The sequence below is a fragment of the Podarcis liolepis genome, assembly GCF_965112155.1.
Source record: "Podarcis liolepis genome assembly, chromosome: 6".
Classification (NCBI taxonomy): Eukaryota; Metazoa; Chordata; class Lepidosauria; order Squamata; family Lacertidae; genus Podarcis; species Podarcis liolepis.
Genome location: NC_139559.1, coordinates 3,894,342 through 3,922,135, shown reverse-complemented (window position 1 = coordinate 3,922,135; position 27,794 = coordinate 3,894,342). Strand labels below are relative to the sequence as shown.

The 27,794-nt window shown below is 47.1% G+C and overlaps 1 protein-coding gene across 3 annotated transcripts in view; it reads left to right on the top strand.

Moving 5' to 3' along the window:
• Positions 1-25,196, top strand: part of LOC310708761 (bactericidal permeability-increasing protein-like) — a 46,057-nt gene extending 20,861 nt beyond the window's left edge. For 2 of the 3 annotated variants that reach the window (XM_083507546.1, XM_083507547.1), the window contains exons 2-16: positions 1,142-1,289; positions 2,218-2,332; positions 2,989-3,117; positions 4,583-4,738; positions 5,375-5,438; positions 6,784-6,844; positions 6,959-7,050; positions 8,837-9,016; positions 10,914-10,973; positions 13,317-13,484; positions 14,821-14,909; positions 16,218-16,260; positions 17,980-18,040; positions 19,575-19,651; positions 23,084-25,196. In XM_083507546.1, coding sequence (XP_083363672.1) covers positions 1,142-1,289; positions 2,218-2,332; positions 2,989-3,117; positions 4,583-4,738; positions 5,375-5,438; positions 6,784-6,844; positions 6,959-7,050; positions 8,837-9,016; positions 10,914-10,973; positions 13,317-13,484; positions 14,821-14,909; positions 16,218-16,260; positions 17,980-18,040; positions 19,575-19,651; positions 23,084-23,137 — 1,497 coding nt within the window. In that variant the 3' untranslated portion in view covers positions 23,138-25,196. Of the gene's footprint in view, positions 1-815; positions 917-1,141; positions 1,290-2,217; positions 2,333-2,988; positions 3,118-4,582; positions 4,739-5,374; positions 5,439-6,783; positions 6,845-6,958; positions 7,051-8,836; positions 9,017-10,913; positions 10,974-13,316; positions 13,485-14,820; positions 14,910-16,217; positions 16,261-17,979; positions 18,041-19,574; positions 19,652-23,083 lie in introns of those variants that run through there. The other variant, XM_083507548.1, reaches the window with a different exon arrangement.
• The last annotated feature ends 2,598 nt before the right edge of the window (positions 25,197-27,794 follow it).

Below are 27,794 nucleotides of genomic sequence, written 5' to 3'. Positions count from 1 at the left end.
TTTGATCTGGACACTAGACTTCTGTTGATGCAAAATCCTACCATTTATTAATTTCTAGGGTTTAGGGGGAGTCCCCCCCAAATCTGTAACACCATAATACCCGTGTTTCATATAACATATATTGCACCTGTGCTTAGAGACCTGTGCTGGTTGCTGATTTGCTATTGAGCCACATTCAAAGAGTTGCCATTAGTATAAAGTTTGGGGCCAATTTACCTGTAAGATCACCTTAACATAACTCTGAACTTCTTTAATATGTGGAATTGGCCCAGTTCTGTGTTTGTAAGAACTTGATATTCTGGCAGCTGTGCTTTGGAACTCCCTGCCTGTTGACCTCAATCCGGTGCCTTCACTGTACTTCTTTGGTGCCTGCTAAAAACATATTTGTTTAGGTAAGCCGGCCCAGACATGGCTGAAAATAATACAGTGAGGATGCCTGCTTGAGATCAAGAGGCAGGGAGTTCCAGGTGCCGCCACACTAAATATCAACTTCTTACAAATGTGGAAGGGGTGTTTTGCAGCATCTACATTGGTGTCATCAAAAATATTCAGTACTTTGAGATAGTTCTTGCGCAGCTGTGCTCCTTTGCCAAATGCAAGGTGGTTCTTTTAAAAATGGAGACTCAGAAGCAATGCAAAACACAAGCGAGTGGGAAGAAGAAAATTTCATTTCAAAACAGCAAGCAATATATACATACCAAGCATGCACTTCTACCTGCCACTTGGAAGCCCTCAAGAAGCGGCAAAGTGACTCCACCTGGTAGCTTCAGTTTGCACAGCCCTGCGGCCTATCAGTCCATGCAGAAACTTCTGAAAAACTCTGCCCAAACCATCCGATTTTATAGATAGCCACTCACTTTCCCACAATAATTTCCAACATCAAAGAAGCTTTCCAGAACTACTGTATCCTCCACAGGTGATTAAGGCATGGGGGGGGGCTTCACCTCCTCCCAACTGATTAGGACATTAAAGACTGTTCTCACATCATCAAAGAACTTAACAAGAGCGAGGGAGGGGGAAGGAACAGAGGCAGGAAGGGCTCTGTGTTAGATCACTAACTCTCAGCAACATTTTTTCGTCTACCAGGTGCATTTCTCATACAGAATCGTTTTAAGTACCTTTCCCCCCCTTTCTCCTCCAGGTAACGCAGATGACCTTCGCACGCACCTTGGGCCGACAGAGGATGCTCTGGCCAATTTCTATGGCTCTTTTGGCCTCTTGCGTGCAGACAGCCATGGGAGCGGATGGAGGCTTGAAGGTCCAAGTGACCCAGAAGGGGCTGAATTATGGTGCGTGACTTCAAGGCAATCTCCGTACTTGGCCTTGAGCAAAATGGAAGGGGGAGATTAAAAAGAGAGAGAGAGTCTCCCAGAAATGCTCAAATTGAGAACTTGTTGGTGCAGAAAGTACTTTAAAAAATGTGATGTTTGCATTAAGGCAGTGGTTCCCAAAGGGGGGGGGTGGTCCTACCCGCCTGGGGGGCAGGATTACCTAGGGAGACCCTCAGAGGCAAGGCGTGGGGCGCCAGAGGTGCAAACGACAGACTTTTAAAAGCTGCTATCACTGGATCAAGTTCATCAATTCTGTCAAATTAATTAAACTAAATAGTTTTAATTGAATAAATGTGCAATTAATTGTTACTGCTTTGAAGTTTATTGCGCTATTATCTTCCTTAGTGGGCTATGCAAACCGCTATTCTGAAACAAAATATGTTTTTTCTTGGGTACGGCAGTGCTTTTTTAAGAAATCAAATGTTTAGGGGTACTCTCATTTTGACTCAAGAAAATCACCATTTTATAGTTCAAGCCGGGGGAAATAAATACAGGAAATAGACAAAAGTACAACGATTCACAAAATGTTTAGGGGTGTGTGCATAGCTGCCAACTTTTCCCTTTTCTTGCGAAGAATCCTATTCGGAATAAGGGAATTTCCCTTTAAAAAAGGGAAATGTTGACAGCTATGGGTATGTGTCCCCCCAGAAAAAAGGCACTGGGGTTGCGGGGGGGGGGTGGCCCAAAAAAGTTTGGGAACCATTGGATTTTCCTGTGGGGCAAGGGCTGTCGGTCCAGGAGAACCTCAGAACCTAAGATCTCAGGGCCCAAACCTGAGGGGGGATCAGGGGATTCTTCTCAACACTGAGCACTGGAGAGGGAGGTTAATTGGGAGAGAGGAGGAAGGCAGACCTCTCTGATTCCGCCCCTTTCCCCCTCTTTACAGCAAAGGAACTTGGAATCGAGATATTGAAGTCAGCGCTGAAGGAGGAAACGTTCCACAACATAAATGGTTCTTACACTGTTCCGCTTGCTGGGGAAGTGCGGTATTCTGTTTCTGGGTAAGTGAGAGTGTGTGGTTCCCCACCTCCCCTCTTCTTGGCTCCGGACCACCAGAGTGCCCCCAAATACAACCTTCGCCCCCAACTCCTCCTCCTCGTCTTCCCTATCAGAGCTGGATTTGGTTGGCCACTGGCAGCTCACAAGAAGACACAGCAAGAAATCCTGAGTTGGGTTGGCTGGAGGGGAACCCAAAGGACATCTAGACACACCCCCTGACCCCAGTGCCTTACTCCCATGGGGAAAGGCTGTCCCTCTGGGGTAAAGGATGTGCTTCACATGCGGAAGCTCCTGGGTTAAATCTCGGCGCACCTGTGGGGGAGGGAGGTGAAGGGAGTAATTGAAATTGTTAAAAATTGGTATAGGATTTAAGAGATTTAAATGTTTATAAAGATTCTATAAGGAAAGCAGAAAGCAGCAAGAAACATCAAGTAAAGGTATTGGCGAGGAGATCAGTGCAAATGAAAACATGAGACTTATGGTTTTCTTGCATATGATTTTATTTTGGAGTTGTCTGTTTATTTTGGAGTTGTTTGTTGTAAAGTATGTATATTACGTGAATAAAATAATAAAGGATTTGAAAAAAATTTTTAAAAGGAAAAGGAAATGTTCAGCAGGAAAGTGACCCTTCTTCATGTCTCTCTGTTCTACTTTTTAGGATCCAGGTCACCGAATTCCAGGTGAACCAGGCAGGCGCTGAGTTTGCTGCTGGGACGGGTGTCGACCTTTCCGTCCAAGATGCCAAAGTCTTGATGAGCGGTAACTGGAAGTTGGCATCCTTTTTAGGGTAAGAACTGCCTGCTGTCAGGGAGCTGCTTTCGACTTCCAAGCAGCGGAGCTGGGAGGAGGGAGAGTGTTGGCCGCCTGCTGCTGCTGTTGGGGTTTCATCCACACTGTACATTCAGAACACATGGCTCCTCCCTGCAAAGAATTCTGGGAACTGTAGTTTATGGGTTCTGGGAACTGTATTGTTGCTCGTTTTTAAAATTAAAATATTTTATTATTTACAATGCACATACAACCACACAATTTTTGTTGTTGTTGTTTAGTCATTTAGTCATGTCCGCCTCTTCGTGACCCCCTGGACCAGAGCACGCCAGGCACTCCTGTCTTCCACTGCCTCCCACAGTTTGGTCAAACTCATGCTGGTAGCTTCGAGAACACTGTCCCACCATCTCGTCCTCTGTCGTCCCCTTCTCCTTGTGCCCTCCATCTTTGCCAGCATCAGGGTCTTTTCCAGGGAGTCTTCTCTTCACATGAGGTGGCCAAAGTATTGGAGCCTCAGCTTCAGGATCTGGCCTTCCAGTGAGCACTCAGGGCTGCTTTCCTTCAGAATGGAGAGGTTTGATCTTCTTGCAGTCCATGGGACTCAAGAGTCTCCTCCAACATCATACAATTAAAAGGTAAAGGTACCACTCCCCGTACAGGCCAGTCGTGTCAGACTCTAGGGTTGTGCACCCATCTCACTTAAGAGGCCGGGGGCCAGCGCTGTCCGGAGACACTTCCGGTTCACGTGGCCAGTGTGACGAAGCTGCACTGGCGAGCCAGCACCAGCGCAGCACACGGAAACGCCGTTTACCTTCCCGCTATAAAGCGGTACCTATTTATCTACTTGCACTTGGACGTGCTTTCGAACTGCTAGGTTGGCAGGAGCTGGGACCGAAAGACGGGAGCTCACCCCGCCGCGGGGATTCGAACCACCGACCATGTGATCGGCAAGCCCTAGGCACTGAGGTTTTACCCACAGCGCCACCCGCGTCCCTTACAATTACACCAACTCAAATACCGACAATACAAAAACACTTATGTGACTTCCCTCCACCAGTGTTCGTCATTTTTTTTTTTAATATTCTTATTTAGATTGTAATTTGTAACTCTCACCCTTAGTATTATTTCTTAGTTCTGGGAACTGTAGCTCTGTGAGGCGCAAACTCCATTTCCCAGGATTCTTTAGGGGGAAGCTGTGTGCTTTTGTGTGTTTGCAGCTGTCCTGGCTGAAAAAGCATTCAGTTGCTGGTCCAGTCAACGTCTCTACCTGGAAATGGAAGGGGCGGCCATCTTTTCCTTCACATCAGGACGCACATCACATCCCTCTTGCAGGCTTTCTGGTTGGGCATTGTGCTCCATCTACCTGGGGAACAGAGCCAGCCCAGACACCCTTTCAGTTTCTCCATCCCATCTTCAAGGGGCTGCACACCATCACTGGTCTCCTTGCCTCATTCTGATGCAATGACTGCATCTTTCCCCTACAGAGATGACAGTGGCACTGTTGACATCAGCATCGACCGGCTCACCATCTCTACTGTCATGGGAGTGGACAGAGGCGATGAAGGACGGCTTCAGGTGTGGTATGAAAGCTGCCGTTCTGCCATGGGGGACTTCAGGTTGAAATTCTACGGGGGAACCAGGTACCTCTAATTCCTTATTTTCCTAGACACTGAAAGGCAAAGGGCTACAGATCAGTGAGAGAGCACCTCCTTTGCTTGTAGAAGGTCTTGGTTCAGTCTCCAGCATCTTCAAGTAGGGGTGGGATAGACACCTGCTTGAAACCCTAGAGAGCCATGACTGAGCTAATGGACCATTTTTTTAAGAAGAGCTTGTAACTTGAGTGAGTTAGATTGAAATGATCACTTACAGTTTCTGGAGTTCAAAGGCTTTATTCATGCAGGAGCAGATTTATCTTGGTAGGAACTATTTACAGGATCGGTAGAGATGAAAAGAGAGAAAATGGATCAGCTTTTAGGGGTGGAGTTAGCTTAAAAAGAGAGGCTATAAACAAGTGCTGGCTATATTGCTAAACAAACAGTACCCTCATGTGGTTTAAAGTAACACATTGCCGCTGTTGGAATAGCTTAGCCAGTAGTAGAGCATGAGGCTCATAAACCAAAATCTAATCTCTCTTCCCTACCCAAAGCTTGGGCGATGTCCCACAGAGAAGGGGCACCTCTCTTGCTTAAAGCACTGCAAAGCCCTCCTCTAGGTTGGAAGAACAGCAGTGTTAGATTAGCCATCATACTGACATTTGCTGCTTCTTTCTCCCACAGCTGGCTGTACAACATTGCAGCGTCTGCTCTCAGGGACATGCTGAAGTCAGAAGTCAATCAACAAGTAAGATTTTTGAACTTCTTAGTTGAAGGACAAAAGCTGGACCTTATTACTGCTGCCCGTCTCCATTGCCCTGCCCTGCTCTGCGTGTGAAGCCCTGGTACATTAAATCAGAGACAGGGAAACTGTAGCTCTGTGCAGGCAGTTGGACTACAATGCCCATCATCCCTGAGCATTGGCCATGCTGGCTGCAGGGGCTGATGGGAGTTGGAGTCCCTCAACATCTGGGAGACCCACAGGATCCTTTGCCCCCAGCATTAAATGTATATTAAATAATAATATAATAAAAATTTATTATTTATACCCCGCCCATCTGACTGGGTTTCCCCAGCCACTCTCGGCGGCTTCCAATCGAATATTAAAAACACAATAAAACATCAAACATTTAAAACTTCCCTAAACAGGGCTGCCTTCAGATGTCTTCTAAAGGTCATACGGTTGTTTATGTCCTTGACATCTGAAGGGAAGATGTTCCACAGGGCAGGTGCCACTACCGAGAAGGCCCTCTGCCTAGTTCCCTGTAACTTGACTTCTCGCAATGAGGGAACCGCCAGAAGGCCCTCGGCGCTGGACCTCAGCGTCCGGGCTGAACGATGGGGGCAGAGACACTCCTTCAGGTATACTGGACCGAGGCCGTTTAGGGCTTTAAAGGTCAGCACCAACACTTTGAATTGTGCTCGGAAACATACTGGGAGCCAATGCAGGTCTTTCAGGACCGGTGTTATGTGGTCTTGGCAGCTGCTCCCAGTCACCAGTCTGGCTGCCGCATTCTGGATTAGTTGTAGTTTCCAGTCACCTTCAAAGGTAGTCCCACGTAGAGAGCATTGCAGTAGTCCAAGCAGGAAATGATGATGATGATGATGATGATGATGATGATGATGATGATGATGATTTATTTATACCCCACCCATCTGGCTGGGTTTCCCCAGCCACTCTGGGCTGCTTCCACCAGAATATTAAAATACAGTAGTCTATTAAACATTATAAGCTTCCCTAAACAGGGCTGCCTTCAGATGTCTTCTAAAACTAGAGCATGCACAACTCTGGCCAGACCGTCTGTGGTAGAGCATCTGTTCTTCGTGCAGAAGGCTACAGGTTCAATCCCTGGTGCATCCCCGGGTAGGGATGGGGGAGATCCCAAACTGTTTGAAATTATGGAGAGCTGCTGCCAGTTAGTGTAGGCCGTATTCATCTGGATACACCAATAGTCAGACTCACTTCCTACCTTCCTAAGTGTCCCCCCTTTCAGCTGGTTCCAGATTCCCCTCTTCCTTTGTGATGGGAAGAGAACTCCAGGTGACATTCACTGTCCATCCCTCTGAATGTTATGGGCTTTCTCCCCTTCCAGCTCTGTTCAGAGGTCAAGAAAGGAATCGACAAGATTGCAGAAATCCTGAAAACCATGAATGGTAAGCACCTTGTATGCTTGGAGCTACCAGGTCAAAATCACCCTTCTGGGAATAATTTCTGGCACACTGGTCTGCACCTTGCTAAACATTGGCTTTCTCTGTGTCCTTTTCCAGTCTCGGCCCAGTTGGACCCCATTGCAGGGATAGACTACTCCTTGGTGGAAAAGCCCATGATTGATGTGGATCGATGCAATGTGGACCTGAAGGTAATGATAACCTTGCAGGGATGGAGGCAGCAGGGATCCAGCAGATCATTTCAGATTGTCTGTGGATCTGCGAAGCCTTTTTTCAAACCTCTCCATCCCAGCCTTCTGGTGAAGCCTGGTCCCAAAGTAAGTAGAGCTTTGTAGCACTGTGAGATTGAATAGCTGTTGCTCTTTCTGTGCGGCCTTCCCAAGGTGGAATGGGAAGCAATTCCCAGAGTGGTTGTCCAAAACAAGAGCGACTGGAGAGGTGGTTTGATGGAGATGGATTGAGAATTCAATGGGTAAATTTAAATTTTAGCCTCCTGTGTGTGAGAAATACGAGAGTAAACAGGCCGTGAAGCCCTTTTAGCAGAGTAAAAACACTTGCACACTTTTGCAACCTCCTGGAAGCTAGGAATTAGGCAGTTACACCTTTTATCGCTGTTTGCTTGTGATCTGCTGCCCTTTCCCTTCTTTATCCCCGCTGCTAAGAATAAACCACACATTTTAGTAAAAGCGAAAAGATTTACTTACATTTCAATGCAGGCAGCAAATACTTCTAAGTAGTATTTGTCAGTCTGCATTTCCGTGCGCTGCTCTGGTTCGCCAGAAGTGGCTTAGTCATGCTGGGCACATGACCTGGAAGCTGTACACCGGCTCCCTCGGCCAATAAAGTGAGATGAGCGCCGCAACCCCAGAGTCAGCCGCGACTGGACCTAATGGTCAAGGGTCCCTTTACCTTTATGTCACATGTCCACCACATGTAGAAGAAACTGCCTTCTTTCACCCCACACTTCCAACAGGTTTCATACCTGGGATGTGCCTACAAATTCTTCCTTCTTTCTGAGTGTTAACGGAAAATCCGAGGGCTCCCCTGGACAAAAACAAAGACACCAACTAGGATAACTTGGAGCAAAACAGCAGCCTGTAGGCTTGGCCTTTATTGAATACTGTCGCGACAGGACTCCCACCCGCAACAAGATGAAGCAAAATGGAAGCCCAGAACAAAAGAAGACCCCCAACTTTAATTAGTTACTAATCCCCCAAACTACACCCCTAAGACTACATCACAACTACATCACAAAAAGGAGGGGTTGAGGGAGGAGTTGTGGTGGTAACCTGAGTGTCCTGTCACCTGGCTGGTTCCCCCTTTCCCCCTCCCCATGAGTACTTTCCAGGTGACAGAGGGGAGTTTGCAGTTTCCTACCCCCAGAGGGAAGAGCTGGTCATTGTCCTTTGTTCCAGTCCTGCTGAATCCACTCCTATATGCAAGTTCTTTGTGATCTTGATGGTCTTCTAAGTTAGTTCTTGGTATGAGCTTTTGTGTGCATGCACACTTCTTCAGATACCACACGAAAGCTCATACCAAGAACTAACTTAGTTGGTCTTTAAGGTGCTACTGGAAGGAATTTTTTTTATTTTGACTATGGCAGACCAACACGGCTACCTATCTACTACTTGATGGTCTTCTGTCTAGGACCATCAGGGTTGGCATAGCAACTGGGCAGGGTTCCTGTGTATGTGCTGGTATGCTCAAGGGATTATGGCTGTCCTGTATCAAACCTTCCCCATTTTGTAGTCCTTCCTTCATGGGGTAAAATAAAAGTGGAACGGTGCAGATCCAATGTATGGTTGATTTTCTATGAATTTATAACAGAAGCGTAGCGTATGTAGTGTGAGTGTGAGTGTGTGTGAAGTTTGTACAAACTGAATGATTGGGGGGGGGGGTTTCCTGCGATATGAGGCAGGGGGCAATCTGTGGAGCTCCCTCCACAAGTTGACCATCTTCCCTCCTCTTCTCTCCTAGGGTCAGTTCTACATGGTGGGAAAGACCCTCCACAGCAGCCCCTTCCAGCCTGCCCCCTTCCTCTTACCCAACCAGACAGACTCCATGATCCTCCTGGGCATCTCTGAACTCGTCGCCAACTCAGCTGCCTTTGTGTACTACACTGCAGGGGCACTCAGGGTGAACTACACGGATGCCATGGTAAGGAGGTGTGGATGTGCACAGGGCCTGTCAAGGCCATGAGGCACAGGTACACGGTCCCAGTTTCAAATCCTGGCGTCACCAGTTGATAGGCTACGAGGCTGAAAAGTCCCCGGCCCAAATCCTTGGAGACAGAGGCGGAGCTAGCTAGTTAGATTGGTCTCAACTAGGGCCAGGGCCTTTTCAGTAGTGGCCCCGACGTGGTGGAACGCTCTGTCACAAGAGACCAGGGCCCTGCGGGACTTGACATCTTTCTGCAAGGCCTGCAAGACAGAGCTGTTCTGCCTGGCCTTTGGTTTGGACTCAGTCTGACCCTTATGTTGCCCTCTCCTTATGGTTTTGATCTATGGGCTACTATTAAAATGAGGCTGCATTTTAAATTGTATTTTTAACCTGTATTTTAAATTGGTCCCCCCCCCTTATTATGTTTTTATTGTAATTTTACTGGTGTTAGCCGCCCTGGCCAGGGAGGGCAGGGTATAAATAAAGTATTATTATTATTATTATTATTATTATTATTATTATTATTATTATTATGCGTCCCAGGGAGGTGATCGGCACAGCAATCAGCGCCCATTGGGGGTGATCAGTGCAGCGATTGGCACTCAGGGGGGTGATTGGTGTGGTGACTGGCGCCCAGGGGGGGCAGTGTGACGATCTGCCTGGGGGGGTTGTCCCCCCCCCCGGGATGACACTCGGGGTTGGCCACCCCCTCCCCCCCTTCCTACGTCCCTGCTTGGAGAGCTGCTATGAGTGTAGACAATCAGATATACAGACACACAGACATAGAGGGTCAAAGGTAAAAGTAAACTCTCTCGCATTGTTTCATATATGTTTTTATTGCGTTGTGAAAGCTCTTTGAGATGCTTCATATGAAGCGCTCCGTAAATTAATTATAATTATTAATTCTGAGCTAGATGGACTGATGTCCTGACTTGGCAAGAGGCAACTTCTCAGGGTCTGATAGGTCTTGACTTGCCATAGGGTTGCCATATTTCAAAAAGTAAAATTCCTGACTCCCGCCAAAATGTGTGAGCTTTTTTTTTTAGGAAACCAGTTTTTTGGGGGGGAACAAGCCCAAATCCCCCCAAAATAGTGATTTTAAGCTTTTGGAGCTGTTTCGGGTGCTTTTTCCATCGCATTGCCAGGTTTTCACTGACATTTTGCCTATTCAGCTAAATTCCCCCTGGACACCATGCTTACAGCCGAAAACCAGGACATGTCAGGAATTTTCCTGATGTATGGCAAGCCGATCCTTGCCTGAACCCCACTTAGGGCTGATTCAAACCTCTGAAGGTGTGGCTCTAATATGGAACGAATGAAGCTTCTAACTCCCGCAACCATAACTTGAAACTAATAAGGCATAGAAAATGTTTATTCACACCAGTGACTATGGCATGTGAGATAATCCGGTACAGCAATTTTAATCAAAATAAGAGGTGGTGTAGTTAATTTTTTTTTTTTTAATGTGGTGATCTGTCATGGAACAGCCCCACGGAAGATGGTAGCAGTGTTTGCCTAGACCTTGTTGCTGGTTGCAAAGCCCCCCCCCCAAAAAAATGTAGCTCTGCCATTGCACCTCCGATTGCCCTCCCTTCTCCTGGAGAAATGTGATATTTAGCACTGAACAAATGGCAATTGGGTTTTCTGTGGATGGCTGTTTGTTCCAATTTAGCACTAAAGAGCAGCTCATCCAAGTGAAAACTGTGGGGCAAAGGCAAGACCGCACATACCTGGTCCTAGACAACACAGGACAAGTGGAAAACCTTTCTAGGCCCAGGACAAGAAGAAGTGTGGGTGGTCCCTGATCTCCAAAGATTACGGAGAGCAAATCCAGTGCGTCAGCCTGGAAACTGGGGCTGTCCCAATCAAACATTCACACGCGTTGTCGTTTCAGGTTCCCAAAAGTTTGCCTTTGCGTCTGAACACCAAGAATGTGGGGATATTTGTACCAGAGGTGAGTTCAGCCTTGTGAAGGTGGGGGAATTATTGCCAGGGGTGGGGAGGAACAGAGGGCAATGTGATTGCCCCACCCAGCCACAAGAGCCAAATGTAAAGCTGAAAATCTCTTGTGAAATCTTTTCTCTCGTGAAATATTCTCTCTTTTGGAGCAATGGGCCACAAAAAGGTTTTGTTTGTTGTGTCGTAGAATCATAGAATTGCAGAGTTGATCACAAAGGTATCTTAGTCAAACCCCCTGCAGCACAGGAATGACAGCCAAAGTTGATGCTGCATAAAATTTTCATGTCCTAGGTGCACGGGCATCATTTAAATGGCCCATGAGCTGCCCCCGAACCGAGCCACCCGCTCGGCGAGTCCCCGTGCACTGCGCTAAACTGGCGCAGCGCGGAGCGGAGACTCGCTTCCGCTGCAATGGAAATTGCATCTGCGCAGACCCACGGAGCGATTTCCGCGGGAGTGAACCAGCCCAGGCGAGGTAAATCTTGCCAAGCCCTGCTGTAGGCTGGTGATTAATATACACAGAACAATAATTATACATCAACCTTCTGAGAAAAATACAAAACATAAACAAAGCCACAGAGACTTGAGAACTACTCAACCTAAAATGAACTTATAACTACAACTTCATTAACATCTGTCTACATCTCCACTAGCATCTCTCGGTACTGTGAATAACACCAAACTTGCCTTTTGTTGGTATCTTCATGAACTTATCTAAAAGATGGAGTTAAGCCTTTGAAAAATCTGTTGAAACCAGACATTATAAGTTCATCTTAGGCTGGGTAGTTCGCAAGTCTCTGTGGCTTTGTTTATGTTTTGTATTTTTCTCAGAAGGTTGATAAAGAATGTATAAATATTGTTCTGTGTATATTAATCGCCAACGTGTTGCGTGAGTCACACTACTTATATCAGCAGCACAGTTTGCATTTTTCTAGCACAACCCCTGCTGTAGGGGCAATCTTTTCCGGAAGATATTTGTATTTCGAGGAGTTTAGTGATCTGACATGGTCATTTCTTCCTGTCTCTGTTTACTTCCCCTCTCTATCTCTTGTTCTGCTCTTTGACAGCTGTGAACAGCCTTTAATTTGTTGGAAGGAGGTGATGATGCAGCGCACCTTCTGAACTTCTTTGATGTTAGACATTGTTTGGAGGAACGTGCGGTATTGGAAGAGGGGCTAGCTAATTAATAATCTGCACTAGCTAGCTATGCTTGGTATGTCTATACAGTGGTACCTTGGCTTACATACGCTTCAGGTTACAGACTTCGCTAACCCAGAAATAGTAGAATCATAGAATCATAGAGTTGGAAGAGACCACAAGGGCCATCGAGTCCAACCCCGTGCCAAGCAGGAAACACCATCAGAGCACTCCTGACATATGGTTGTCAAGCCTCTGCTTAAAGACCTCCAAAGTAGGAGACTCCACCACACTCCTTGGCAGCAAATTCCACTGTCGAACAGCTCTTACTGTCAGGAAGTTCTTCCTAATGTTTAGGTGGAATCTTCTTTCTTGTAGTTTGGATCCATTGCTCCGTGTCCGCTTCTCTGGAGCAGCAGAAAACAACCTTTCTCCCTCCTCTATGTGACATCCTTTTATATATTTGAACATGGCTATCATATCACCCCTTAACCTCCTCTTCTCCAGGCTAAACATGCCCAGCTCCCTTAGCCGTTCCTCATAAGGCATCGCTTCCAGGCCTTTGACCATTTTGGTTGCCCTCCTCTGGACACATTCAGTACCTCGGGTTAAGAACTTAGCTTCAGGATGAGAACAGAAATCGTGCTCCGGCAATGGGAGGCCCCATTAGCTAAAGTGGTGCTTCAGGTTAAGAACAGTTTCAGGTTAATAACAGACCTCCAGAACAAATTAAGTACTTAACCCGAGGTACCACTGTATTGCTTGCTGTTTAGAAATAAAATCTTCTTCTTCCCACTCACTTGTGTTTTGCATTGCTTCTGAATCTCCTTTCAAAAGAACCACCTTGCATTTGGCCAGACGGGTGCAAAGGAGCACAGCTGCACAAGAGCTATCTCAAAGTACTGAATATTTTTGATGACACCGACGTAGATGCCGCAAAACACCCGTTCCACATTTGTAAGAACTTGATTGTTTAGTGTGGCGGCACCTGGAACTCCCTGCCTCTTGATCTCAAGCCGGCATCCTCACTGAATATCATTAAAAGAACCACCTTGCATTTAGCAAGACGCACCCGTCCCGTAATAATTCTCATGTGGAAGCACCCCCGGGCGCAGAAATATTGATCTCTCCCTGCACCACTGACCCAATCGTAATGAAACACCCGTTCCATCACAGCACCTCTCTTTTCTCTCCTCCGCAGCTGAACGAGCTCTTTCCAAATATGCCCATGGAGTTCCACCTGGCTGCCCAAAAGGAACCTGAGATACGCTTCCAGCCCACTGGAGTGGAGGTCATGCTCTTTGCATCTGCAGAGGCCTTTGTCATCCTCCCAAATGCCAGCCTGGCCTCCGTGTTCCTGCTGAATATTGTAAGCATCTTAACAGGTGGGGGTGGTGGAGGAACAGAGATACCTGCCCTTCTCCAAGATGGTGGGGAGAGGCTGCAATGTGAACCGTCTTAAAGGATGGGAGGTGTGCCTCAACAGGTCTTCTGCTGCTACTAGCACAGCAAAACAGTGCCTGCTTCATACGGGGTTGGACTAGATGACCCTAGGGTCCCTTCCAGCTCTACAATTTTATAAGTGTGCTTCTGGGAGCTGTAAGGGGAAGCTGCCCCTGCTTTCTTACTTAAAGCTAGCCCAGAGAGTGATCTTGCCTGTCGGCTTCTTCCCTCCCCGGCTCAGGGTGGATGGGGACGAAGCCCGAATGAGTCGGCCCTCGCTGCCGTTGGCTCTGGCTTCCTCCATTGTTGGTTTAGCGCCACCTGCTGTTTGGTTCCCAACCTTCTGCCCTACCTGAAGTGAAGGACATGAGGCAGGAGTTGATAATGCAGGTGAGCTGTGCACAAGCAAGCTGCCGGCTAGCTCTGCGAAGGCTCCTTTTATTGGCACAATATGCAAACCCAGGCAGATACATTTTGGGCTGTGACCTTTACGCATCTTCCAGTCCCGAGATCGTGGGGTGGTACAAAGTTACTTTAGCACTGTTTCCACCGCGTCATTTTCCCCTTGCACAATGTATGACGAAAGAGACAAAGGTCACAGACAGGACACGGCAGACTAGTGAGAGTGCAAAAGGTTAGACAGAGGGCAAGATGTTCAGACAGCTGTGGCCTTATCTGTGAGGGGGAGTGTGCTCCACACCCCAAGGTCACGCGTGCAGACAGCTGAGCCTGTCCGCAGGCAAAAGTGTACTCTGTTTGTTTCTGTTTGCAACTGAGCAGCTGCTTAGAGTCACAAGGCTCTGTTTACATTCCCGAGACAGTCCAGGCTATTGGAAGTCTCACGGGAGAAGGGAGACGGATGTGGCGTACTGGTTTCTCTGTTCCTTTGTTCTTTGGTTCAGTTGCTCTCTGCTCTCACAGGGAGAGGATGTATATTTCTTTGCTGTCTGCGTAGCTTAGAAATAAAGCATAGCATGTAGCCATAAATCTCATCACTTCCGCATGCTGTTTTGGATTCTCTGCTGAATGGGGGAACGTGCCTTGGAGCCTCATCAAAGGCTCAGGCCGTTAATTATTCGTCGGGAGGGCGATTCCAGAAGATGAGCTTGGCTGAGCGGAGATCCCGACATGCTCCACAACCCAGCGATTATTCCTACATACCATTCCCCGATGCTCACAGGAAGCATAAACGGCCTTAGATGTACCACCCAACCCAGACTCTGCTCATCCTCTTCTGTCTATTCTCTCACTTTGGCTTACAGGACGCCAACCTCACGGGGCAACCCCTTCTTGAGCCAGGGATGTCTGGGAAGTCCCTTGGCTATGCCGGGGCTTCTGTGGCCCTGAAAAAGTGAGTATTGCTCCTCTTCTATGGCTCCAGGGTCTTCCTCTTATTCCGCACCCCCCTTCCCCAATCCCCAGGATTAGCGCAGGATTCCCTCCTGCTGTTCTCTCACCTTTAATGCGGGCCTCCACGCAATTATTATTATTATTATTATTATTATTATTATTAATATTATTATTATTACACGGGCCTCGGCCCAGTATACCTGATGGAGCATCTCCACCTCCATCATTCTGCCCAGACACTGAGGTCCAGCACCGAGGGCCTTCAGGCGGTTCCCTCATTGCGAGAAGCCAAGTTACAGGGAACCAGGCAGAGGGCCTTCTCAGTGATGGCACCCGCCCTGTGGAACGCCCTCCCACCAGAAATCAAAGAGAAAAATAACCACCAAACTTTTAGAAGACATCTAAAGGCAGCCCTGTTTAGGGAAGCTTTTAATGTTTAATAGGTTATTGTATTTTAGTGTTTTGTTGGAAGCCACCCAGAGTGGCTGGGGAAACCCAGCCAGATGGGCGGGGTATAAATAATATATTATTATTATTATTATTATTATTATTATTATTATTATTATTATTATTATTATTATTATTATTAATTGCCCCTGCCCATCACACCTGCTTTGCATGCAAAAAGCTCTGAGTTTGGTCCCTGGCATCGCTGGGTGCAGATGGAAGGACCTGGGAGACAGGAGTTTAAATCCCAACTTGGCCATTTAGCTCATTGGGTGACCTGAGGGGCCAGTCACAGCCTGTCAGCCTAACCTACCTCACAGGGTTGTTGGGAGGATTAAATGAGAACAATGCATATTTCCCCTTGAGCTTAACCGGAGGGAAAAGGTGGGATATAAGAAATGGAATGAAGAAGCAAATGTTCCCAAGAGCATAAAACAGGAGTCAGCAAACTTACCGTACCTCGGGCCGGTGTCTCCAGCGCCGATCGCGCGGCGGGCCGGAGGGTGGGGGAGTGTGTGCCCATATGCGTGCGCACATTCTCTTTCTGGCTCACTTCCGGGTCGGAGGAGCACCGGAAATAGGTTGTGCGCATGTGCAGGGGCCTCCTCCGACCCAGATGTGCACCAGAAATAATGCTTGCGCATGTGCACAAGCCATTTCCGGTGCTCCTCCGACCTGGAAGTGGGCAGCTGCGCAGTGCAGCGCCGGTAAGAGTGGGCTGTGGCGGCGGGCGGCGGGTGTTGCTGCGGGCCGGAAAAACGAGTCCCTTGGGCCTTATCTGGCCCGTGGGTCTTAGTTTGGGGACCCCTGGCATAAATGAACCCCGACTTGGTGCTTTCTCATCCTTCTGTGTACCCTGCAGGTTGCGCCTGTCCAAGGAATGGTCCAAGGTTGGCGAGATCAAGGTGAGTATAGAGGAGGAGCTCAGGAGGATGAAGGAATGGGTGGGGCTTGGAATCTGGAGACTGGGGTTGTGAGATGCACCTAGCTGTGCACATTAGGGTGGTTCATAAAAAACTTTTTTTTGAAAATGCCTGCTCCAAAGGTCTTATCTTACTACACTAGGGATTATATAGCTATACAGTCATACCTCATGTTACGTCCGCTTCATGTTACGTCCTTTCAGGTTATGTCCCGCGGCGACCCGGAAGTACCAGAAAGGGTTACTTCCGGGTTTCGTCGCTCGTGTATGCGCAGAAGCGCAAAATGACATCGTGCGCATGCGCAGAAGTGGTGAATCGCAACCCGTGCGTGCAGAGATGCGCCGCTGCGGGTTGTGTTCTTTTCACGTTGCGAATGGGCCTCCGGAACGGATCCCGTTCGCAACCAAAGGTACCACTGTATCTGAAATTTCGTGCATATCAGTTAATATCTTGACTGTCCTCCACGAAAATAGCTGTTTACTTGGCTGTTTTCCTATGTCGTGTGAAGGCTGAAATTTCAATTCAGTGGAGCAGGGTCAATATATCAACTGATACGCCTGAAATTTCAGATATAGCCGTATAATCCCAAGTGTAGTAAGAGAAGACCTTTGGAGCAGGCATTTTTTTTAAAAAAAGGTTTTTTAATGAACCGCCCTAGTGCACACACACTCTTCCCTCCTTAAAAACCAGTGCTTTTTTTCTGGGGGGACATAGGGGTACGCATACCCCTCAACTTTTTATGAATCTATGTTTGGCCTCATTGAGGGGCAGTATTTCAATATGAGTAGGAAAATGAGAGTACCCCTAAACATTTTTTTAAGGAAAAAAAGCACTGCTTAAAACTATACGTCCGGGTTCTCAAAAGACATAGAGATAGATAGATAGATAGATAGATAGATAGATAGATAGATAGATAGATAGATAGGAAGGGGCAGATGTCTGGGGAAAACGATTCCCCCCCAATGTTTTTTTTTATTATTTTTCCAAATTATTACAAATCAAACTAAATTCATTTCATTTAATACAGTGGTACCTCTGGATACGAACGGGATCCGTTCTGGAGCCCCGTTTGCATCCAGAGCAGAACACAACTCGCACCTGCGCATGCGCAGGCCATGATTTGCCGCTTCTGCACATGCGCGTGACACCATTTTGACCATCTGCGCATGCGCGAGCGGCGAAACCCAGAAGTAACGCGTTCCATTACTTCCGGGTCGCCACGGAGCGCAACCCAAAAACGCTCAACCTGAAGCAACTTCAACCTGAGGTATGACTGTACAATTCCTAAAAATCAGGTTTCCCGCTCCTGTTCCAAACATATGACCGCCATCATTTCATCGCATAGCCAAATCATTTCTCATGTAGAGTCCAGTTGACAACCTTCACTTGCCGTCAAACCATTCTTCCAGCTGGCTACTTTTTTCACCTTACCAACAGCACCTCAGTTACATCTTATATATAAAAAAAATCCCTTTCACATGTACGTTGTTGTTCCAGGTGCATTTTATGAAATAAAAGAATAAATAAAGTTTGCATTAGTTTAACGGCCTGCTTGGCCTCTGACCCTGCCCAGCATTGCCATGTGGCCCCCAGAAGAAGGGAATGTGGCTCTCGGGCTGAAAAGCTCCCTACATTTCTAGAGTGTCCCCCCCCCCATTTGACTCCTCCACTTGTCAAACCCACTGTCTTTGTGCTACGCAGGTGACTGTTTTGGAGACGCTGCTGAAGGCGGCCAGCAACTTGGGGATGTCAAGGCTCAACGGTGAGTGCAGAACAGTTTTCCCCTCCTGCTTCTGCTGGGGGGGGGTGTCCCCCTTCCACTGCCACCTCCCACCTTATTTGGGATAGAGCTTTGCATGCAAAAGATCTCATTTTCAGTCCCCTGGAATCTCCTGCCTGAAGTCGTGGAGAGATGCTGCCAGCCAGTGTCAACAGTACAGAGCTAGATAATAATAATAATAATAATAATAATAATAATAATAATAATAATAATAATGTAGTATTTATGTATTTATACCCCGCCCATCTGGCTAGGCTTCCCCAGCCACTCTGCGCAGCTTCCAACAAAATATTAAAATACAATAGTCTATTAAACATTAAAAGCTTCCCTAAATAGGGCTGCCTTCAGATGTCTTCTAAAAGTCTGGTAGTTGTTGTTCTCTTTGACATCTGCTGGGAGGGTGTTCCACAGGGCGGGCGCCACCACCGAGAAGGCCCTCTGCCTGGTTTCCCGTAACCTCACTTCTCGCAATGAGGGAACTGCCAGAAGGCCCTCGGAGCTGGACCTCAGTGTCTGGGCAGAACAATGGGGGTGGAGACACTCCTTCAGGTATACTGGACCGAGATGGCCAATGACTCCTGACTTGGAATAAGGCCACTTCTATGGGCTTTAGAATAGGATCCCATGAACCTTTTAGATTAATGGGATCCTATTTTGAGATTCACAGCGAAATAATCCCAGGCAGATGGCCATCCAACCTCTGCTTAAAAACCTCCAAGGAAGGAGAGTTGACCACCTTCCAAGCCATTGATAAGCCTCTTCTCTTCCATGAATTTGTCCAATTCCCTTTTAAAGCCATTGAGGTTGGTGACCACCACTGCCCCTTGCTGTTTACCTGGTGTTGGGCGTCTTGGGACAGCTTTGCCCTGAAAGGCGACATTAAACTTTCAAAATAAAAAAATTCCTTCCAGTAGCACCTTAAAGACCAACTAAGTTAGTTCTTGGTATGAGCTTTCGTGTGCATGCACACTTCTTCAGATACACTGAAACAGAAGTTGCCAGATCCTTCTATATAGTGAGAAGGTGGGGAGGGGTATTACTCAGAAGGGTGGTGGGAATGGCAGAGAAGCTGAATGAGTTGCTGAATTGCAACTCAATACCAAACTTAAAACCATGGAGAGACCTGGTCTGAACAGAGACATTGGATTCTTATCTCATTATACATGACTAAGCCATTTTTCACCTTCTCACCCCTTGCCTTTTCCTGTAAGACCTATTGCAGTCGTTAAGAGTCGTCAACAGGCTCATCTCAGCTATCTGCCAATCTCCCATTCCCACCACCCTTCTGAGTAACACCCCTCCCCACCTTCTCACTATATAGAAGGATCTGGCAACTTCTATTTCAGTGTATCTGAAGAAGTGTGCATGCACATGAAAGCTCATACCAAGAACTAACTTAGTTGGTCTTTAAGGTGCTACTGGAAGGAATTTTTTTTATTTTGACTATGGCAGACCAACACGGCTACCTATCTGTATGTTAAACTTTCAGCTAAACAAATCGTTTGCATTTCTGTAGAACGGCTGAAGCAAGTGATTGCTCTTCCAAACATGTACGGCTCCAGTTTACTGAACGCCACCGTCATAATGAACAAGGTGAGTTCCTAGTGGCGGGACAGGTGTGGCGGCTTCACTTTGCTTGTGAACCAGACTTTGTCAACCCAGAAGATAGGAGCAATCAATAATAATAATAATAATAATAATAATAATAATATTTGTACCCGGCCATCTGGCTGGGTTTCCCCAGCCACTCTGGGCGGCTTCCAACAAAGATTAAGAATACATTAAAATGTCACACATTAAAAACTTCCCTGAACAGGGCTGCCTTCAGGTGTCTTCTAAAAGTCAGATACAGTGGTACCTCAGGTTAAGAACTTAATTCATTCTGGAGGTCTGTTCTTAACCTGAAACTGTTCTTAACCTGAGATACCACTTTAGCTAATGGGGCCTCCCACCGCCACGAGATTTCTGTTCTTATCCTGAAGCAAAGTTCTTAACCCGAGGTACTATTTCTGGGTTAGCGGAGTCTGTAACCTGAAGCGTCTGTAACGCGAGGTACCACTGTAGTTGTTTATTTCCTTGACATCTGGTGGGAGGGTGTTCCACAGGGTGGGTGCCACTACCAAGAAGGCCCTCTGCCTGGTTCCCTGTAGCTTTGCTTCTCGCAGTGAGGGAACCACCAGAAGGCCCTCGGCGCTGGACCTCAGTGTCCAGGCAGAACGATGGGGGTGGAGACTCTCCTTCAGGTATACGCTCCTTAATGCCAGGCAAGCAAGCATGCCATGGCAATGAGGAAGAAGAGGGTGTTTAGCAGGAGCAGCTGGTGAGAATGGAAATGAGGGGCAGAACTCTGCAGGTTGGAGGCTGTCTGGCCCAGGAACAGGAGAATCTGGAACCAGCATGGATTGGGATCAGGGCCCTCCTCCCAGGTAGGTGAGGCAGGGTGCCAAGCAGCGATCTTAGCTCAAGACTGGCTTTATCATCTGGACAAAACAGGGTGTTCTGACCAGGGAAGTGTTCAGTCCAGAGAGGGACTCTGATTTTCCCCAGAGCCAAGAAGGCACAGCTGAAATTCCTTTTTGCACAATGGATCTTGATATTGTCGCTTACAATGGGGTGCAGAGAACAAAGCTTTGCTCTTTTCAGCTCACGGCTTGATCTGATTAAGTTGAAGCAGGTCCGTCGCGTTCAGGCAAAGTCTGAGAAGGCTGCAAATGTCACCAGGCAAAAAATGTCAAAAGGCGGCGCCGTTAATTCCGCTCCAGGAGTCGAGAGAGCTTTGATGGTTCCCTTTGGTCATGCTCAGACCAGGTCATGTTTCTGGGTGATTAAGGTCAATTAGGAAGCAGAATTTTTGACGGCACCGTTCAGGAGCTAAGATGGCACCCGGGATCCAAAATGGAACCCAAGAGAGTTTGGACAAGACAAGGCCCAGTCGCATGCCAAGGTCAGATGTCAACACAAGGCGATGCCTTCTGTGAGGAGAAACCAAGATATGACCAGGCAGAGGGCCTTCTTGGTGGTGGCGCCCACCCTGTGGAACGCACTCCCATCAGATGTCAAGGAAATAAACAACTACCTGACTTTTAGAAAACATCTGAGGGCAGCCCTGTTTAGGGAGGTTTTTAAATGTTTGATGTATTTATCGTGCTTTTAATATTCTATTGAGAGCCACTCAGAGTGGCTGGGGAAACCCAGGCAGATGTGTGGGGTATAAATAAATTATTATTATTATTATTACTTGAGATGCACTTTGAGGACGCCTGAGGGCCTTTTAGGAAGAGTCGGCAGCGAAAATGATAAAAGAATAGAGCAGTTTCCTCCAACTACAACTCCAGCTGTGCTTACTGGGGCTGGTGGGAGTTTCAGCCCAAACACCTGGAAGGCTGTACTGGTTGAGGAAAGCTGGAACAGAGAATTTTGCAAATGTCTCTCTTCCTTGAAGAGGTGAATCCACACAGCCCTCACAAACAATGGGTAGGGATACAGCCCTTGCCGGAGTATTGCGCTCTTTGAAATAAACTGAGGCAGTGTGGGGTAGTGGTTAGTTGTTGTTGTTTAGTCGTTTACTTGTGTCCGCCTCTTCGTGACCCCCTGGACCAGAGCACACCAGGCACTCCTGTCTTCCACTGCCTCCCGCAGTTTGGTCAAACTCATGCTGGTAGCATCGAGAACACTATCCCACCATCTTGTCCTCTGTCATCCCCTTCTCCTTGTGCCCTCCATCTTTCCCAACATCAGGGTCTTTTCCAGGGAGTCTTCTCTTCTCATGAGGCGGCCAAAGTCTTGGAGCCTCAACTTCATGATCTGTCCTTCCCGTGAGCACTCAGGGCTGATTTCCATCAGAATGGAGAGGTTTGATCTTCTTTCAGTCCATGGGACTCTCAAGAGTCTCCTCCAGCACCAGAATTCAAAAGCATCCATTCTTCGGCGATCAGCCTTCTTTATGGTCCAGCTCTCACTTCCCTACATCACTACTGGGAAAACCATAGCTTTCACTATACGGATTTTTGTTGGCAAAGTGATGTCTCTGCTTTTTAAGATGCTGTCTAGAATCATAGAATCATAGAATCATAGAGTTGGAAGAGACCACAAGGGCCATCGAGTCCAACCCCCTGCCAAGCAGGAAACACCATCAGAGCACTCCTGACATATGGTTGTCAAGCCTCTGCTTAAAGACCTCCAAAGAAGAAGACTCCACCAGTTTTAGATTTGTGGTTAGAGTGTTGGACTAAGACCTGAGAGATCAGGGTTCAAATCCCCACACAGCTATCAAGATCTCACTGGGGATGACCTTGGGCCGGTCACTGCCTCTCAGTCTAACCTACCTCACAGGGTTGTTGTGGGGATTAAATGAGGTGGGGGGCGAGAGAACCATCAATGGCACCTTGCTCTCCTTGCAGAAAAAAGTGGGATATAAATGCCCAAAGGTGGCATACAGTAATACCTCTGCGAACGTCCACCTTGTCTAGTGTCCATTCCAGCAAACGTCCGCAGCAAACCCAGAAGTACCGGAATGGGTTACTTCCGGGATTGCCGCTCGCACACTAAATTGCACTCCGCACATGCACAGAAGCACTAAATCATGCTTCTCGCATGCGCAGAAGCACAAACCGCTCTGCGCGCGTGCACAGATGCAGCGCTTTGCCGTACTTAACCTGAAACTGTTCTTAACCTGAAGCACTACTTTAGTTAATGGGGCCTCCTGCTGCCGCTGTGCCGCCGGAGCACAATTTCTCTTCTCATCCTGAAGCAAAGTTCTTAACCTGAGGTACTATTTCTGGGTTAGCGGAGTCTGTAACCTAAAGTGTATGTAACCCAAGGTACCACTGTATTTTAAATTGTTTTTTTCATTTCTTTTTTTTCTTATTATGTTTTTACTGAAATTTTATTGATGTTAGCCGCCCTGAGCCCGGCTCTAGCCAGGGAGGGCAAGGTATAAATAAAATTTATTATTATTATTATTATTATTATTATTATTATTATTATTATTATTATTAGCATTGTTGGTTTTTCCACCCTCTGCAGGGACACATGTTCATCGCCACTGACCTGGTCCACCAGCCCCAGCCTTCTGTATAGCTGCAAGGGGCACCCAGAAGGAAGAGGAAAAGCAGCCGCCCCCTGTTCCTGCTTCAGGGTTTTTCCCAAGATGCTCACCTTGCAAGCTCAGGAGCCATTTGAGGCAGTGATCAAGGACAATGCGGGGCCCTTGGGCCTTTCCTGGGGAAGTCAGGTTTGGGCAGAGATGGGACAGTGCAGAGCCAGCCCAAAACATTTTGCTGCCTGAAGCCAGAGGACAAGATGACCTCCCCCTCCAGTTCCACGTCTAAAAGCCAGCAGGACTGAAAGTTGCATCTTCCTTCAGATACTGGGATGCTACCTTCTGCCCCGCCTGAGCAGAGCAGAATAGCTTAAGGAAATGCAGAACAGAGCCCATTTCACACACAGCCCTGTCCTCCACCTCTTGGTGCAAAAGAAAAATATTGTTACAAAAGCTGGGTACCAACCCCACCCTTTGCTGAGCAATAACAAGACCCCAGGGCGTTCCAGGCACTCGCCCGGAGTATGTGCTCCTTTGGAGAATTGAAGACACGACGGAGACTGCCGTAGCTTTAAGAAATATGGTTTATTCACATGTGGACACATTCAGTCTTCCTGGAGGAAGTCCAGATCTTACAGCATGGACATTTCAGGAGGGGCTTGTCCCCAACGGCATTGCAACACTTGAGTCAAAAGCATTTTTCCCAGACAGCCTTCAGCCAGCCTGCCCAAGATGGATCTCTTCTTTCTCTCTCTCTTCTTCCCAGCACACCTTGCTCTAAAGACTCTCTTGTTCCTGACACTTCACAGCCAGTTATCCTGGCAACCTTCTGTCTCTCCAGGCCCAAGATCAACTCCCTTTGTCCACCATCATCATAATTTATTACAGTCAGAGACCACCCTTTGTCCTGTTAATGCCTCTATCCCAGGTGAGGCCCTGGCTTAGAAGGGAAGCTTAGCTTGTATTTTTCCATTCCCTTCAATACCCCAAATAATCAAAATCCCAGACTTTCTTAATTTCTTAATATATATAATGGGAGAATCCCTAGATGCCAATATCCAAATTTGGGACAAGAACCCGAGCAGAGTTTAAAGCCACAAAAACAAGGCTGTTAAACCTTTCAAGTGAGTTCCAAAAAATGTCTCTTTTAACAGTTAAAAAGTTTCCCTCTTCCCCTAGCATAGGTAAAAGAGTGGTAACTTAAACAATGGTTTACTTACAAACTTTTCAAAGGTCGGGTTCATGGACTTTAGCAAATTTGCACAGGCAGTGAAACTTTGCTTAGTTGGAAAGTGGTAATGGTTCCTAGATTATTGGTATTATAGGAACTCAAGAGAGGCTTGTTAAAGCCATGTGGTTGGAAGGAGCAGCTCAGAGCTCCTCACACTCCAAAGTTCACATGCAATTTGGGGGTGAACAGAGGCTTGATTTCGTAGTTCCTCCTAAGGTGAGGGAAAGAGGACTTAGCTAAGCCTGGCTGGACAGCTTACTCTATGGTATTAACCCCTTCATTTTGGATGTCTGAGGCTGGTTATCCCACAATTGTCATCCTTCAGCAGCTGCTGCCTAAGGCAGCTGCCTCACACTGCCTAACAGTAGGACCGGCTTTGGCACAGCGATTGATCTTACCAAGGCAGGAGAGGTTCCCCTTGGCTAGCACATCTGTTGCTAGGAAATGGCAGCCACTCACCTCTACCTGCCCCCTTGCCTCTTAGCGCCCACCTCTACTAATCCCACAACGCCTTTTGGAAACAACTGGGAAAATTCTACTTGTGGCACCACGCCCTACAGAATATCACAGTGTGGGGTAGCCTGAAAAATTGGCATTTTCCACCACTGCTCCTGTGCCGTGAATGTCCTTAACCTTTGCCCTGTTAATACCAAGTTCCTTTTTAAACTTTGTATTTATAAGACTGCTTTTACTGGTTTCCATGTTGTGTACCTGCTTTTATGATGCTGTTTTTGGTTTTTGCATGTTGCTTTTGTATCTGGCTTAGATGTTTTTAAATGCCAAGTGGTTTTGAAACGCTAATAAAGAAATAAATAAGATTTATCTGACCCCTTCCTCAAGCCACCAGAAATAAAACAATGTTGGAACTAGTTGTTGGCATCTGACTGTCTTGGGAGGCAATGGGAGAGTGCTTCTTTGGGGGAAACGTCAAACTGTTGGAGAGTCACAGCGCCTGCTGTGGCTGTAGAAACTGATATGGGAGAGATGGGCTTTACTGCAGGTGGCACAGGTGAAATAAGTGCACTTTGGTGTTTCTTCTCTCTGCAACTAATTTTGGGGTGACCGATAGAGTCTACTTGCTACAGCCTTCTACCTCCCCACCCAACCCCAAATGTTATTCATGTGCTTATTTAAAACATTGTATCCCACTCTGAAACAGTTCCCATATACAGATTTACATACAATTGGTAAAGAACAGGCATAGGCAAACTCGGCCCTCCAGATGTTTTGAGACTACAACTCCCATCATCCCTGACCACTGATCCTGTTAGCTAGGGATGATAGGAGTTGTAGTCCCAAAACATCTGGAGGGCCAAGTTTGCCTATGTCTGGTAAAGAAGAAGAAAAAAACCCAAAGACAGTCCTTTCTCACAGGCTGAGACATGGCACGAAAGGAAAAAGGCCTGGGAGGAAGGAGGAAAAATGCAAACTCATGCACTGGCTCCTTGTGACAAAGTTCTTGTAAAACACCAGCTGGGATGGAAAACAAGAGGGATGAAAATTCCTTGGTCTCCAAGCTGAGCAGATGGAGTGGCCCTGCTGTCTTTCACTTTCTCCGCTGCAGGTGATGGAAGGAGAGGCTTGGCGGAGCTGGTCTCTCAGCAGAACCAGGGGAGAAGCCGTGCTGGCCTTTCTTGTCCCTCTGATAGAGCCTTACCACATCCCCGCCCAGGATGCATCATATTGTTACAGATTTGGGGTACCATAGTTTTGGGGTGCAAAAGTGCCCATAATTCTAAGAAGCTAGCGAATGGTAAAAATTACTGCTCAGTAACTTTCTGCTCCCAAAAGGGGTGTTGGTAACTGGCTGGTAGTTGAGTAGGTTCTCAGAATTTAGGGGTGGTTGCTTAAGCAGTGGCCTCATCACTCCGCCAAACAGGCAAAAAAACACCCCTCTCATTAATAATAATAATAATAATAATAATAATAATAATAATAATAATTTTTATTTATACCCTGCCCTCCCTAGCCAAGACCGGGCTCAGGGCGGCTAACACCTGATATAAAAATAAATTGATTGAAATACAACTTAAAAACAAGATTAAAATACATTAAAATATTAAAATACAGCCTCATTTCAATGGAAACTCAAATAAAAAACTTTTTTGGGGATAAAAACATCAAGTAAAGAGGCACTGACCACCTCCCTGGCCCAGACAGCTGCCTCCTCCCTGCTGGATTTTATCAGCCATGAGGGACAAAGGTCCAGAGCACAAGTAGTCTCCCAAACCCATCCAAGCGCCTTGTCCATACTGTATATTCAAGAAATTCATCCAATGAAACAGGTCTTGAAAGTGCTCGGAACATCTTACTGGCTGAAGGGGGAGCATCACTCTCTTCTCCTCCCATCAATGATTCAAGATCCTGCTGGGTTCTTTCTCACTGACACGTGGAGAAAAGGGAGAGAAAAAAGTGTTTTTGCAACAGGTGACAGGGAAATTAGCTGGAAAATGTGTGACAGCGCTGGTTTTGATGCACCGCTGTCTAGCCTCCCCACAAACAATTCCAAGCGGATGGTCATTAGACCACCGCTACGTCATCTCCCTGCAAAAAAATCCAAGCGAAGGCATATTAAATCGCCAATCCTGTGTAATCCCCCCGAAAAACAAATCCAGATGAATGCTCAGTAAACAGGCCATCTGGAAGCTCCTGTACCTTTAAAGCACATAGGATGCAGAATTCAAAGAATTAGGGGCACTGGAGTTTGTTAAGGGCTGCTAGGAACTGTGAGGGGCAAACTACATTTGCTCTCTTTGGGCAAATGGGGCCGTGAGCCAACAGGCTCAAATCTGTCATTCAGCAGCGATCGCCAGCCTGCTTTCTCACTTACAACCACCAGTCCCAGGGGTGGCACTGCCCATCATATTCCTCCTCCTCCATCTCTGTGTTGCCCTTGTAAGACGCAGCAGGGAGAAGGACCAGAATTAGTTGGACCTGCCTGTCATTGCCCCTGGCGCCACCTGCTGTTGACCTCCTTGCTTTCCGTCCTACCAGTCCCAATGGGCTATGCTTGACTTGAACATTTCCCCCTTCCCATTTCCTGAATCCCTTCTTCTGTTTACCTTCCAGTCCAGCCGTTCTCAATCTTTGGTCACCAGATGTTGTTAGACTACCATCTCCCATCACTCCTAGCTAGCAGGACCAGTAGTGAGGGATGGTAGTCCAACAATGTCTGGGGACGCAAGGTTGAGAAAGGCTGACTAGCCTGACAAAAAGAGTTCTTCTTTTCCAGCTCTACCTGGACTTGCCCGGAATTGAACCTACCAGGTACTGGGAACAAGGCTTTCTTGGTGGTGGCCCCCACACCTTTGGGATTTCCTCATCTGGCTCCATCACTGCTGAGTTGTTGTTCTTGTCGATACTCCCTCTCCCGCAACACTAAAACCCAGCGGGGTCACCACATGACTTGTTCATTTATCTATTTATTTTATTGAATTTTTTATACTGCCCTTCATCCAAGGATC